The following is a 15,707-nucleotide window of genomic DNA, read 5'->3' as shown; positions in this document are numbered from 1 at the left end:
TCTCTTATGCCACTGTCACTTAGATATTGCCTGCTCTTTCTGATGGGCTAATGGTGTTCTGCTCCTCAGCCTCAGGGTCATCATTAATGCATGTTGTCCTCACACCACCCTCAAAATTACCAAATCCTTTCCTAACCTTCCAGTAAGCAAACTTTCTGCAGGCAAAGCTCATTCCCAGTGGAACCGAGATCTCCTCTAGGATAAGGAGTGCTGTGGATCAGGAAGGCTTTCCCAGGGCTGGATGCAGTTTTATGGCACAGTGAGGAGCTCCTCCTGTTTGCTTTGGCAAGTAAGAGGGAGAGGTCACCTTCACATAGAGGATTCCCTGGCTGCCTCCATCTTCTGACTTGCTCAAGCACAGAGTGGATGAGGGGGGTCACAGAGGTTTCTCTCAGCCATTGCTCTGGAAGCTGCTGAGAATTTCGTCCTTCCTTTTTAAGCACTGCTTTCCTCAGAGACAGGTGCAGCTTCAAAGGCATTTCCTCACCTGGGCTAAACAGATCTTGCCACTGGAAGACCATCTCAGACAGAAGAAGGCTATCTGAAGACTGTGTGAACCCCCAAAAGATAACTTTTACCTAAATATAATTCCCAGTTTACTCAAAATGCCTTCAAAATCATTGAAACTCTAGGTAAGACCCCCATTAAGTCATTAAAACTCTAGGTAAGACATCGGATACAGTTTGATTTAAAGGCACAAGTGGCTGATAAACAATAGTTTTAAAATGACAGGAATTCGTTTTTCCTGTTGAAAAAATTGATAAAATAGATTCACTTATATGTGTCTGGCTACCTTTCAGCTTGTAAGTAGGATTCATCACACTGTCAGCTAAGAGAAGGGTGCCTGGAGGTGTTGTAATCCTTCAAAGCCCAAGCAGTGACTGCTTTCAAGTGTTCATCTGGCCAAGAAAGGAGGCAGACTTCACCCTCAGTTACCCTTTATTGTCCTCCTGCACTTCTTTAGTTTCTGTGTGATTGTCTCCCAGTTAAGCAAGAGGGAAATATGGTGATGCAATGAAGTATTTGAAGTATTTTGGAGAAGGTGGACACACGATAATGTACAACAGGAAAAGGATGATGAGTAGTCATAAAATGCCTGTTACCCTGCAATGCATACCCTGCCAGTAATTGTGACAGGTTTTCTGTTGAGTTTGAGCCCAAGAAGTCGAGCAATTTGGAATGATTGTTTTTGCTTTGTTACCAAATGGCAAACATCCAGCTGAATAAGGAGATTTTGTTTCATTTGGAATGAGGTTAGGATGGCTCCCAGAGCTGCCTCCTTGTTTACAGGTGGAATAAAGGGCATCAGAAGCTGATTTACTGAAATTATTTCCATCCATCTCAATGGGGAGTTTGCTGTGCCACCTTCCCTGCACTTGCAGCAAGGCAAGAGGAGAAAGCAGACACAGAAGTGCTAATGCAGCTCATGGGAAGAGCTGACATGACATCAGTCACTGGACTGCAGGACTGCAAACCTGTAAAAGGAGGTACATTTCCAACCCCTAGCCTCTACAGTAGGCAGGTACACAGGCTGGCAGGCACTGTGACACCTGTAAGAGCTGCTGGAGCTGTGCCTGTCCCCTGGCTGCAGTGAAAGAAGGGTCCAAGGGAATATGTGACAGCTGAGAGGCAGGCAGGTGTGTACCAGCGGGGCTGAGGGAGCAGCTGCTCCTGAATATCACTGGGGACATCATTTACTTACAGCACAGCACCACTGCTGCTCCTGCCCACACACTGAGAGCCAGCAGCAAGCTCATCTCCTTCCTTGCCTTCCCTGCTGGAGCCTCTTCCTTCCCTCAGGGCTCTTGGAAACTGGCTGGGAACAGCAGCTGAGGAGATCTCCTTTGCCACAGGCCTGCCCTCCTTTTCCTTACATCCTTTCACCACACTTGCCCTTGGCCTTACAGCTCTGCCTTCATCCTACACATCCATTCACATTCCTCCACCTTTCCCCTCCCTGCCTACACTGATGGTGGCAGATGGCAGATAGCTATTTGTCACACATTTGTCTTCACTTTACCCTGCTCACACAAGCTTCTTTTGTTACCATAATCCTCTTCTCTTGTTCAAACCCCTCCCTAAAATACGTACTTTCCTGAAGAGTCTGAACATAAACTGAGAGATAGAAAAGTAGTGCTAATTTCTATTTATTTAGTGAGAACAAAGCAAAAATGCACAAAGTGCATTTGACACCCCCATCTTAAAAGTTTGCTCTTTGCACTTCTGAAAGCTACAGTACATATGGTAATATTTTATTTGGGTTACAGCCCTTCCATATCTTTGCTCTGTTGCTCATCTCACATTGTCAGCAACTCAAATAAGGGCCTTTCCTGCAGAGGGAAGATAGACAGTGGATAGCACTTACAGAAATTAAAACAAGAGGCCATGAGGTGGCAATGAGCAGGCTGTACCTGTGGGTCATTTTCAGTACCTGTTCTGCAGTTTGGGTAATCAAGGGTCAAGCAAGGGCTCTGCTACTTGGTGCTGATAATTGGAAGTGCTGTGTTAGCCTACATATCCACTGCTCTGCCGGAACCCAACCCATCCTCCTGTGCATGCTTTCATCCCCTGCAGCCTGATAAGCACTAAAGAACAACATTCAGCTCCATATTACTGTTATTTATGCTACAATTCTTTCTGTCACAACAACTTTATCTAGATTTGCAACTGCCACGGACTGGAGATGAGCTCTCTTCTCTCTCTCTGGATGCCCCTGCCCAGTACCACAAGCACAAACAAGAGCTCAGTGCCCCCTGAGCCACAGCCTCAGCCCACTGCTCCTTCAGGCTGATGTTACTGCATCCCCACCTCCCCAGCCATCCCAGAACTCTGATGATGACAACCAATGGAGGCAGAATTTAGAATGTCCAGATCTTGAAGAGGAGGCAAGAATGGCCTTTTTACTCTGGATGTGCTCTCCACAAGTGCCCTTAATCCAAAACAGAGCTGCTGAAGCCTAAGACTTATTATTCTATTAAAACAAGCATAGGCAGATGGTATTTAGTGCACTGGTACTAAATGCTGCTAATTGCTAATGTAGTAGCATTGCTAATCCCTAATCTTGTTTCTGAGTGGGAAAGAGTTGACCCAAGACCCCATTTGTCATCCCTGCTTCTGTGATTAGGGCTTATCAAATCCACAATGCCAAAGCTTGGGATGGTATGAAATGCTTTAATGCTCTACTTGGGTCAGCTAAAGGACTTGGAAATCAGAGGTCAATGCTATCAGTGAAAGCAGAGCAAGGGGTTTGCAATGCTTCTCTGAAAAACTTTGCTACATGTAAATATTCCCTTAACTACAGAAGCATTCAAGTTTTTAGCCATACAAACTATCTGAAGTAGAATACTGCAAATGCACTTTTCCCTTTGTGCAAATGCTCTAAGCAGTGTTGGAGTACTTCTCCTCTTGCAAAAGCAATAAACAACACACGATCAAAACCTCAGAAGAGGAGCTGCTGGATTATCCACGTGACATAATTCCCCTCATAAGTATACTCTTGAATTTACATTGGATCTTTTTTACTTTTTCTACTTTAATTGAAAGATTGTTCCAGAAACTCATTAGTTATATTTAACATTCACTATTAAGCAGTTATTAATTAAATAACATTAATTACTAAGATTTAATAGGAAATATCTAAATTTCTAGACAACATTTATTCATGGTCAATTTATGCCTATTTACTCTTACATCAGCATTTGCCTTCACTTTGAATGCCTTGATTTTATCTCCCTATTGTCCTGGATCACCACCACATCTCTTGCCTGGCTTTGTTTGGGTAAGGCTTGGTGAGCCAAAGCCTTGCAGAGCCTCAGTTTGTTTTGTTTTGGGGTTTATTTATTTATCTGGTCTCATGTCTGGCACCACCATCTTTCCTTGCTCTTCATATTGTACCCCTATCCTTCGTGCTGTATCCCTATCCATATCTGTTTGGGTCTTTCCCCTGCTCTCCCAACTCTAAATTCCCTCTATTGTTTCCTGCCTTCCTTCTCCTTACACTATGGACTCCACCCCTAGGTCTCACTTCATCTCCTACTCATCCAGTTTCCAGATTTCCTTTATGAATCACCTGCTCCTGTGCATGCAATGGAAGCACAGATGCTTTCCTCAGCACCACACCTGATGTTCACTGGAAGCAGCGGCACGATGAGGAGAATTCAGCAGGGACACATCACTCCTGCCATATGTCACAGCTACAGGTGGAACCATTTGTGCCACTGCATCCCAGCACACCTTTTGCAAGGCTGGAGCCACGAGAGCAGCAGTTCCTTTTGATGACAGCAGAAGTTTTGGGAGGTGAGGTCTCGAGCTCGGGTTCGGTTCAGCAGCCCAGGGAAAGCCCCTTTACACCAGGTGGTAACAGAACAGCTCAGCCAGGTCAGGCCCCTTGGCTGGTGAGGGAGATGTGCCTCTCACAGCCCTGTGCAAAAGCTGTGGCCACAAAGCAAACTGAGCACAACTGGCTCCACACTCACCCTTGCAGTGAAGTCCACGGCAGCACCCCGATTTAACAGCAACGTGGCTACATTGATATTCCCATAGTGAGCAGCTATGTGCAGGGGAGTGAACCCACTCTGCAAAATAAACAAAACAAAACACAACCAATAGATACTTTAAAAACAATATCACACTGGCATTCCACAATTCATGGCACATCACTGACAAAGGCTAGTAATAGGAGCCTGCTGCAAGTCACCACTCCAGTTCTGTACTGGTTTTCACTCACTGATGTTTATTTATAGTATCTCAGAGAATCTAAATAAAATCACATTGCTATCCAGGAGGGAAAAAAATTAACATAATTATTCTAGAAGAAAAGAAGTTGAATAAAACTTTCAGTTATTCCAGGAAAACAGCAGCAAAACATTTGAGTATTAAAGCAATGATCAGACTTTTATAAGAAATTAGCTGCTAACTAGAAAAATATAGTTATTGGTATTATGTCAATCTTGCAAGTTAAATATCTTAAAGATTCTTTGCAGAAGTTCAAATACAAGTCATTTAATGATATTTGCTAACTGGTTTTTATAAATTCAAAGTAGATGCAAATGAAAATAACATCAAAGGCTATTTTAAATTATTAATATGGGTTTTTTTTCCAAGGGTTAGCGCCATAAGGACCAGTCTCCCACTGTGGGCAATCACACTGGATTATGTTCAGACACCATGAGTTACCACCCTAATTAAAACACGTCTTACTGATAAAATTACTTCAGCAACTGATTTTCATATTTAAGTAGTTTTACTTCCTTTTAAAATAATGCTAAAACATGCAGCAATTCCATCAGTCCTGCAAAGTATGAAACCTTATGGGAACTAGATGCATTTCTAAATTGTTAGCAAGCCATGCTAGCTGCCACTGCCTTGCTTTGGGAATTTTGCAGCTGTAAAACCACTCTCAGATCATTCTATTTGCTGACACCATCAAGGTAAGTGTCATGCAGAAGCCTAGAATCAGACCTGGATGCACAACATGACAGGGTTGTCTGCAGCTCTGAGAACATCTGATAAACGTATGCTCCATGAGAATCCCTGAAAACTCCATCTCTCGTAATACAGGCTTTTTATGATAGCAGTTAAGTTCCCAAGAATGCTTCACTCTTACTTTTAAACTCTAGTTCCAGCTGCAGAGAGCCCTGGTCTCTAAACTACAGTCTTCTCTAGCACATGCTACTTCATTTCATCTAAAGCAGGTGTCTATCCTAAAATATGCGATGCAGACAGGAGGGAGAAATGATGCAGCAGCACTAAGTCATGGAGGAGTGATGATGCATAGATATATTTATATATACCTCTGTTGTTCTATTCACCATCATCTAGGTTAACACATTGGGAAGCAAAGAGGGGGAAAAAATGCACGGTTAGTCCACCACTGGTGACATGGGTGCGGAAAGCTTCATGATGGCTGTGGGGCACGGCAGCTCGGGGGGCAGCACGCCCGGCACACACAGGAAGCTCCACAGGGTGGAAGCAGAACCAGCGAGTACTTTGAGTGCTAATTGTACTTTGAGTGCTAATTGTACTTTGAGTGCTAATTGTTACCTGTTTACCCAAGTTCTCCAAGCAGCAATTGCACAGACAGCCGATCAAATGGCAACTGTGCAGTACCTACGGCTCGCCACTGCTTTCAGGAGTGGCTTTCATTGCCAAGATAATAATTCAAATGATATTTTGTTTATTATTTTCCATTTGCAAGGTTTCTGCAACAGGAATTAAGCCTGATTTAAACAGACGGGGAACAGGGGAGAAAGAGGCAAAGGACGCAAGTCAAATGTTATTCTCTATGGGGTGTTAGAGGAGAAAGTTCTGTGTAACTGCAGCAAAACAGTTCACACCGAGGGAGACCTCCCCTGGCTGTGGTCAGCACCTGAGAGCACCAAAGCTCCTTGCTTTTCCCAACTGACCTTTGACTCCACGTCAGCGTTGTGGTCGTTCTGCAGGAGCAGAGCCGCCGCCTTGGTGTCGTCCTTCCGCGCTGCGATGTGGAGGGCGGGCAGGCGAACCTTCCCCTTGGTGTCATTTTCCAGCAGCAGGGAAACCACCTGGTCATGGCCTTGCTGCAAAGCTACTGCCAGAGGTGTGAAACCATCCTGCAACACACAACGGGCACCGTCAAGGTGTGCTCCAAACCTTCCACGGGGCGGGAAGGGGGAGCCAAGAGATCGCAGCCTTATGAACAGAGCTGGCCCAAATTAAACCCAGTGTAACATGGTGCAAGTTAAAAGTACCCTGCAATGACCCTCAAATTGGAGTAAAGTGCTGGTGAACAAGGTTCCAAATACTCAAAAACACCTTTCTGGCACTCCAGACACAACATAAAATTTTAAGACACAAATGACTGAGACTCATGGAAAAAAAGCGTGAAATTGCTCACAGATTTACAGTTAATTATGCAGATATTTATATAAGTGCTTAATGATATAAAAAGTATAAAAAGCTGGAATATTAAAATTACAATTGCTAATGATGTCTCAATAGTAAATTATCATCCATTCCTGACAGATTATAATCTACATTTTTATGATTATTTAAAAAAAAGCCAAACAACTAAACAAACAAAAACAAACAAAACAAGCTCTATCCTCTAACATAATATATATGTACATTTAAAATATAATAATTGATCAAGAATACCACATTCTCTCAATGTAGTGATGTTCTACTACGATTTCCCTTTATGAAAATTTATATAATTTGATAGACAATCCTGTTACAAAAACAAGTTATTTCCTTTCAGATTTGCTAATAACCAAAATAGTGTAGAATAAAAAAACCTGAAAAAACAGAAGGTTTTTATTTAACAGATTTTAGAGCAGATTCCTCAAACACATAAAAAGTACAGTGTGGAATTTATAGCTTTACATCTTAATTTTAATTTTATGTTATGGATTTTTAGAAAACGAAAGAATGAAGGAGTTGTCATTTACGTTCTACTCGGTCCCAAATATCTGTCATTGCAACCCAGGAGCACATCCAGCTTTGCCCAAGATAATACCCATAAATAACTCAAAAAATCACAAAGGCAAACTACTCTGGATATTTATTTATTCAGTTTGTCTCCTGATGAATATATCCAAAACCTGTATTACCAAACCTCATTGCATCTTAGCAAGCAAACGCATTCTTTCACTTTTCAGTTCTGCTACCATGGTGAAACTGTGCAACTGTGAAATAAAAGTGCAGCAGTGACAGAGAAAGAGGTAGATCCTCACTCCATGTCAACAGTGCAGAATTGAAGTGCTAACTTTATAACTTTTGGAATGAAAAGTAATATTTTCAAAATGGAATTTCTCCCTCTAGCTTCAAAATCAAGAACACCTCAATCTAGGACGAGAAACAGGAGGGGTCCTGAAAAAGAGAGCTTTATCAAAGTTTTTGAGGGGAAGAAAATCCAAGAAAACCACTGAAATTCCTGGGTCCTAACAAGCAATTTCCACCACACCCTCCCTGCCTCCCAAGGAATTTCATGCTCATTTAACCAGGTTTCCCTGCTGCCTGCAGCTCCCCATCCTCCAGCAGCAGGGGCAGGCACTGGGCTGCAGTGCTGGGGTGAAACAGCCACAGGGCCACAGGGTGTGAAAGATGCTCTGCAGCCCTGAAGGCCAAAAAACCTCCCTGAGCACCCCCAGAAAGGGCTCTGGCAATATTGCTCTGCTGTTCAGGCAGAAATGGGGGCTCTTGCCTGCAGAAACCCTGGAGGCCTTGGCTTCCTACTCTATTTACACATCCCAAAATGGCACAGAAAAGTGGTGTGGACACCCACAACATTTTGTCTTGCAGGGAAATAGAACCAATTATTTCCTTTAATTAGATTAAAATGCCATGATTAAATAGTTACTTTTAAAGAATATTTAGCTAAGTGGCAATCCTTTAGTTAAAAAGTTTTTGCACTTAGAATGATAGAGAGAAATCAGATTTCTAAGAAAACTTGGACCAAGAGAAAATAAGAAAGAACCCATAAGCAATTTTCCCACACAGGGAAGGCAATAAAGGTGTCACTGTTTTGTAGTCTGCTATCTTCAAATAAATTCTCCATGGATAAAATTAGATTGTACCTTATCATCAAGCTGAGATGGGAAAAAAGGAAAAACAATATCAAACAAAAAAAAAAAAAAACCAAAACAACCTAGTAGCCCTTCAAAATTTTTTCTAAAATCTCTTTGCAGAAAATCATACAGTTGTAAGTGACAATGTTAAATTAATTTTCCAGATGTAAATTATTTTATTTTGGTCTATCTTGACTTTCATATCCTTGAGCATTTCCAGGAAGCAGTTCTGATGCACACTTCAGGTTATAACTAACTTCTAGTGATTTTTTTTGATCCATTAGCACTTAATTTTTCACAGTGGAATAAGATTTCCTTTTTACACCATTTTACAGTGATACTATCAGGTATAGGTGGCAATAAACTAATTGTGCATTTCCTATTTTTCAAAAACTGGGCCCTTTCCAAAAAAGCATTATTTCCTTCATGGAAACAGTACTGGTAGAGCAATCAGAATTCAATAAATATTAAAGAGAGCACACACTGAAGTACCTTTCTATATTTTGGTAGCAAAACCTTGGTAATAAGACAACTGAAAATTGACCAGATTCAACACCTTTCTCAATGCCATACATTTACAACTATTAATATATTTGTTATTTATTTTCCTCACAGGTTGCCTTATTTGAGTTAGAATTATTTTTGTACTGGAGTTAGAATTGCTTTTCAAAGAAAGAAATGCGAAGTGTTCTTCTAGAAAGATCACAGAACACCTTCAAGGATGGATTCTGCATCTTTCTGTCACCTTGAAATTCTCCCTGCATCACAGGTGGGGTAACTGGGTGCCACAGAGAGGGTACCACCATGGTAATGAGGCACTTCAGCAAATGTCCAAGCCCCAAGGAACCCTGGGTTTTCTCTCATATCCCAGGGCTGGTCCAAAGCACAGGTGAACAGTTGTTCTTGCCTTATGGCTGCCACCCTTCTCATTGTTCACTTTTTTTAATAAAAGTACAGAGAACTTTTATATTATACACACAGCTTCCCTATGTGAGCATTTAACCTGAAAGATTAGCAGTTATGACTAAGAACACATCTATATTTAGAACTGTCTCTAGTTAAAGTAATTTTTTTTTATTTTAGAAATGGCAAGAGACAGTTTAAATTGCAGAAAAGCCCATAACTCTATTCATTAGCACACTTCACAGAGACAGCTTTTTATTCGTATTTAATTTTGTATTTAAAAGACTAGTTTGATATAAGCTGGCAGAAATCACTGCTGAAACACATTTTGCTTTGTTCATAAAGTGTCAAATTCAAACTTTTACCTCTGTGGCAAGACTTTGACTGGCACCATTGTCAAGAAGAAACTTAACAACCTCCAGGTGGTTTTCTTGGGCTGCCATGTACAATGGAGTGAAGCCATTCTGAAACACAAAAACAAGAGTGTAAACACCCCACAAACATTTTATACATGAAACTCATCTGCCAAATGAGGGAAGATTAGGTGAAAAGTGAAAAAACTGCTTGCTCACAGATGAGTTAATGGCATGATCTACACTGGCCTAAGTGAAGATGTGAGAAGGGCAATATTATTTAAAAGTACACAGAAGAATCTTTCAGCTGACCACGTACAATTCCCACAGCTAAGCCAGAGCAATTCCTTTCACGTCTGCTGAGAAGTTAAGCTAAAAATCAATCTGGACAGATGATTTGGTGGCAATGAGTTATGATTCCTGATAAATACAGCCACAGCACTGGAAATACAAAATAGGACAGGGAAATACAATACAAGTCTGTGGTGAAAGCAAGAGCAGTGACTCTTCAGAGTAATTGACATTTTTTTCTCTTCTTTCCATTAGCTTTGACTTCTCTTTCACTTGTGCCAGCTACTTCTGCCTACTATCTCCTCAAAGAGCTGCCTTCTGAGCACACTCTGCTTCTGGGCACCGAGCTACTTCATATTTCAGGCACCAGGAGATGTGAGGATCATTGGTGCTCAGCAGTTGGAGACAGAGATTTATCAGTGTTTCTGAACACATTAGAGCATCTCTCAAATTATGCTTAAGTGACTGATTTCAATCAATGCAATGCAAGTATTAGAGGCTGCAGAGCTTAACTCATTCTTTGGTGAATGCCTTTGTCTCACAGTCAAACCTTTTGTCTTTGCCTTAACTGTAAACAGCCTGTGAGAAACTGAATTTTTTGGGATTAATATTAAGGCAATGCATTTTTTACCTTTTGTTCAAAGAAATTCTGAAATCTCTCCTACAGTTACACAGGACACTGACCTAGATTTTGCAGAAAACCAATGGGGCTGAAAACAGATGAGCTGAAAGGAGTTTGCCCGTATGTTTACACCAAAGGAAAAAACATCCACATTCTGGGCCCTGGAGAGATGCAGAGGGAGACCCATGGCAGTGAAATTGGGCTGAGCTGCAGGGGAGCAGCTGAGGGACACCTGATTGTCCCAGCAGGGTCAGGGCACACATCCAGCACCCAGCACAGGTGACCTGAGGCCAAGCACACGGCAGCAGGGACACACAGGGGGTCACAACAAAGGACACTCGGGGAGGAAATGGATGTTGGATCCAAGAGGAACTTCAGCAGCAGCAAGGCACCCAGCAGCTGTGAAGCCACATGTTTACAAGGCCTGCCCAGGTGGCAGGGCCTGCTGCTGCTCCAGGATTTGATATTTTGGTCTCTAAGCAGGCAGGCACTGCTACAAACACAAAGCAGGCACTGAAGGGCTCACAGAGCCCAAGCCCCAACATAGAAATGTGTTTAATGCACTCTCCTGAACAGAGGTTCAACAGTTCAGTCACCAAACAGTCAAAATTCTATTTAATTAAAAAACAGAGAAGCCAGGAAGCACTTGCTAAGGTACCTCATATGTCACACTACAAGTTATTACAGCAGTCTGGTTTTGAGTCTGGCATTCTATCGTTTCATGGCATATTCTATTTACTAACTCAGCTGGAAACAAAGATTAATTTTTTAGTTTCAAACATTTGCAATTAGAAAGGAAGCAGGAAACTCTACCTAATAGTTAGCTTCATGAAATAACAAATAGGCAAAAAACTCTCAAAACCAAATATTATTAGCATTTGGAGGCAGAGTAGAACCTTTTCTCCTATGTTAAGTTTTTGTAGGGTTTTAAATATTTTTCCACCCCACACTTTACACTTGCTTCTCTCTTTAAAAAGAGGCTGGAATTGCCAGACAAGTCTGAAAAAAACATTTTGTCTTGAATAGTAATAAATAACCCTTAGAACAGGTGTAAAATTCAACCCTGGCAAAAAATTCTGGCTTGTTTTTTGGCCTTTTTTACAGACAGGAAGATTTGGTTAGAGAAGGCCTAACACTGGAACTGTCAGCATGGGAGAGCTGTTACCTTCAAGGAAAGAGGAAACAAAGCTCAAGTGGAGCTCAGCACCACAGACCAAGCTGGTCCAGGGCCATTTGGTGACAGAGAGCACCAGGGACCTCCTCAAAAGCTGAATTCCAGCTGGTATTGGTGTGGAATAGCCAACAGAGGTGTTACATGGGTGTTCCAAGTAAAGACATCCAAGGCCTCCATAGTGGGGTGGGGGAGAAATAAATCTTTAATTCTGGCATGTTAGCAAAGTTAGAGTAACATGTGGCAAAACCTTAGGGTGTATGGACAATGCAGTTATATAAGATGTTTACAATCTCAGATTATTTTTAGTTTCAGGGCTGAATACACAAGTTCTCAAACACAAGCTGAAAAGAATCCTGTCAATCCCATCTTAAGTTCTTTAACAGGAAAACTATGGCAAATATTTCTGCTTTGTTTTACTTCTTAACAGCCATGGGAGATTTTACCTAAAAACACTTTGTTGTTGTTTTCTTTAAATTTAAGTTATATGGTTCCTGGAATTAAATAGTGCTGTATTAAGCTAGTATAAAAGAGTAAGAAAAGAGAACGGAGTCATTTATTTCTTTTCCTCAAGTGAAAAAACCCATGAAATATAGACGACAAATAACCAACATTTTCCAAATAGATCCTGTTAAGCATTTTGTTCCTATTATTTGAAAGACCAATAAAACACCCCAACCTCCTTCTTTAATTTTTTTTTCTAACAAACATTTATTTTCATGCCCACATCTTTATAATACCGCAAAATGGTAATCCTGGGCTGGATGAGAAGACTGTCCCTTCTCTGACACTGCCTGCCAGCCCCTGAGCAGGGAGAGCAGGAATGGGGTGGTGTGCAGGACACTGCTGGCACAGCCACGCAACCTCAACAATCTGTAGTTTGTGCATTTTTCAAGCCAGAGTTTTTCTGTTTTGTTTTACTGCTTTGGTTGTAGCACCAGTGCTGTTTTCTCTCATTTCAAATTTTCTATAATTGACCTAAACATTTATTCAAAGGACTTGAACCAGACTTACAAACTCTGCATATGCCTGCAGTACCTCCCTGTACAGGGAAAGGGGATGGGCTCAGCTAAGCCTGAGACAATGAATGATGTGAAACAGGATCCCTCTGAACACATTCTCTCCCACTTTCCTGTTCTAGCCTTGTCTCTTCCAGCTGTAACAAGCAGCAGCTCATAGGGCACATCTGAGGTTGATCTCGCTGATTATCAACTCTATTTTCAAGAGCCAACATTAATACAGTAAGATCTACCAAATATATTTGCTAAAAACAGAGTTTCTAAGAGAAGGACAGCTCTAGTGTCAGCAGAGCTGTTGGCAGTAGCGAACAGGGACATGTGGCCTTACCTGAGACTGTGCATTGACATTGGCCCGATTTGTAACCAACACTTTGACAACTTCTGCTTGTCCAGCGAGGGATGCTATGTGCAGTGCTGTGTTTCCTTTCTGGAATTAGAGACAGTGACATTTGAAAAGATCACAAAACCTGAGCCTGAATACATAACAATACCATCAAGAACATCTTCCACTTTACAATACAGAATTTCTTGCTGAATACTTCTAATGGGTGTGTTATTCTGGAAGACATGGCATGGACAGAATCCAAAACAGGAATCTACAGTTTGTTCAGTAAATCTCCTCCCTAGCAATCTGTGACATTTACTATCATTACTATAATTGCTTCTATTAGGCAATTATTGAGGACCCCCCCCCCCAGCAGTGGAAAATGGGCAATTACTGCTGCACAGTCTGTAATCACTTGGCCAACACCTTGTGCCCAGGCCAGCAGTGTGAACAAGGGAACAACCAGATAGGCTTGACTGACCTTTGTGGCTGCATCCACACTGGCACCTCGCTGGATCAGCTCGGAGACAACCTCTACATGCCCTTCTTTGGAAGCGAGATGGAGAGCATTCAACCCATTCTGGTTTGAAAAAGGGAGGGGAAAAAGTAAAGCAATAAGAAGGATTACCAAGTGTTTTCCAGCTTACCAAGCATATGAGAAGACAAGTTATTACCATCCCACTGAGATGAGCTTACAAAAACTAAGGCAAACTTCACAAGAATTAGATTATAAGGACAGAGTAAGAATTTAATCAATATATACTAGCTCTGCGGTCTCGAATTCTGTATGTTGTTCCATGATCTAATGCAATACAAATGGAATGAAAGATAAGGTAGCATATTCCCCAAGTGCAAGTGAAATGGTGCCTGAGTAAAGGGTTTTAAGAAATATAATTTGATAAGATATGTAAACATGGTTCATCAAAAAACATGTAAATATCTTTGACATGAAATGCAAATATAACGAGGAATCTGAGAAACAGCAAGAAAGGTATTTATCCAGAAAATTTGACCAAAATATTCTTCAACCTGATTTGAGATGTTGATGTCCACTCCATTTTTTAAGTAGTCAAGAGCCTTTTCCAAGTTGCCAGCTCGAGCTGCTCTCAGGTAACTTGCATTTGTGTCAGACTACAAGAAAAAAAGGAGAAGTCCCATGAGAAATCACGGCACGGTATAAAAACACATTTCAGTGGCAAAGAAATTATTAATGATACAGCACATTGTACATCCACTTAACTAGACAGGAAAGGATCCCAAACCACCTTGTGAAATGTGGGTCAAACCCCGAGCAGGCAGCAGGAGGCTCGGCTCCACACATGAACATGAATTATGGAGCAGGGTCTCACACGCAAGGTCGGCAGCCAGGGACACGTCTGGCACCCCGTGTGGCACACGGCCATGGGGAACCTCCCTCAGGACTGGGCTGCAGGGAAACCAACCATGCTGCTCTTCCCCAGGGTGCCACACCACTTCCCATGTCCAAGCTCAACAAACCCAACCAGTACTGTGAGAATTAATCTGAGAGATTAAAAAAAATTCAAAATACTCAACCTTGAAGGACCAGGTTGGTGCAATTAAAAACCCCATGGTTCTACAAATGAATCTATTATAAAATTTCACATCTGCTAACATTTTGGTTTATTTTCTCCATTCTCCTTCATTTTATAGCACATTTTATTGACAATACCTGTCCACTTTCAGTGAAGAAGCCAGAAATTTCTAGGTACAGTGTCAATATATAAACTCCATTTTCCTTTTTTTCAGACCTTACATTAAAGATAGTTACACAAATTTACTTTATGATGACTTCAGCTTGAATGTAAGGACAGCAGAAATGTTGGTTAAGTCATGACAGAATCACTGAGAGGAAGTCCCGTCCCCAGAGGGTTTTAACAAGTTATGCAAATATCCAGGGAGGACAGTTTAGATAATGCTGATCCTGCCTTGGAGCAAATGCAATGAACTGGGTTAGCTTTCAAGAGGGACAAATCACACAGTCTTTGATTTTTATGTGTGCCACAGCTTTCCCTGGCATCTTGGGCAGTCAACATATTTTTTGTGCCCTCTTGTAGACTGGTAAAGCAGGAGTTGTCTGGGTTCTTTGCCTCTCAGTATCATTTCTTCCCAGGCTTACATCATTGCAGCTACCAGTGCATTGAGATGCTTTAACATTTTGAAAGAGTGCAACAACTACCTTTACACTAAACAATAAAGGCAGTTAGTGCTAAGAGAAATAAGAACCAGCCTGGCACCAAAGCACAGTTACTTATCTGTTGCTCAAATAATTTTCTTTTTTTTTTTTTTAACACCAAATTTCTGGATTTGCTATAGAGTTTTCTCCTCTCCTGTCAATACAGCCACTGCAAGCTGGATGTTGTGCTCAAGAATTGCCCCAAGCCCATCAGAAGCCTCCTTCACATGCAGGATGAAGCAGTCTTGGGCATGGTGACAGCAAAATGATAAGTGGGTAGAAA

General features: G+C 41.5%; 1 protein-coding gene across 1 annotated transcript in view; it reads right to left on the bottom strand.

The window, feature by feature from the left end:
- The window catches only part of ANK3 (ankyrin 3), a 192,890-nt gene that overhangs the window by 123,543 nt on the left and 53,640 nt on the right, over positions 1 to 15,707 (bottom strand). Inside the window, exons 2-7 of the mRNA XM_066555067.1 lie at positions 14,260 to 14,361; positions 13,712 to 13,810; positions 13,234 to 13,332; positions 9,815 to 9,913; positions 6,405 to 6,590; positions 4,476 to 4,574 (exon numbers count right to left, since the gene is read on the bottom strand). Of these exons, the coding sequence (XP_066411164.1) occupies positions 4,476 to 4,574; positions 6,405 to 6,590; positions 9,815 to 9,913; positions 13,234 to 13,332; positions 13,712 to 13,810; positions 14,260 to 14,361 (684 nt within the window). The remainder of the gene's footprint in view (positions 1 to 4,475; positions 4,575 to 6,404; positions 6,591 to 9,814; positions 9,914 to 13,233; positions 13,333 to 13,711; positions 13,811 to 14,259; positions 14,362 to 15,707) is intronic.

The sequence above is a fragment of the Molothrus aeneus genome, chromosome 8 (assembly GCF_037042795.1).
Source record: "Molothrus aeneus isolate 106 chromosome 8, BPBGC_Maene_1.0, whole genome shotgun sequence".
NCBI classification, from domain to species: Eukaryota; Metazoa; Chordata; class Aves; order Passeriformes; family Icteridae; genus Molothrus; species Molothrus aeneus.
The sequence above is the reverse complement of the archived record's forward strand: the minus strand, read 5'-3'. Positions and strand labels throughout refer to the sequence as shown.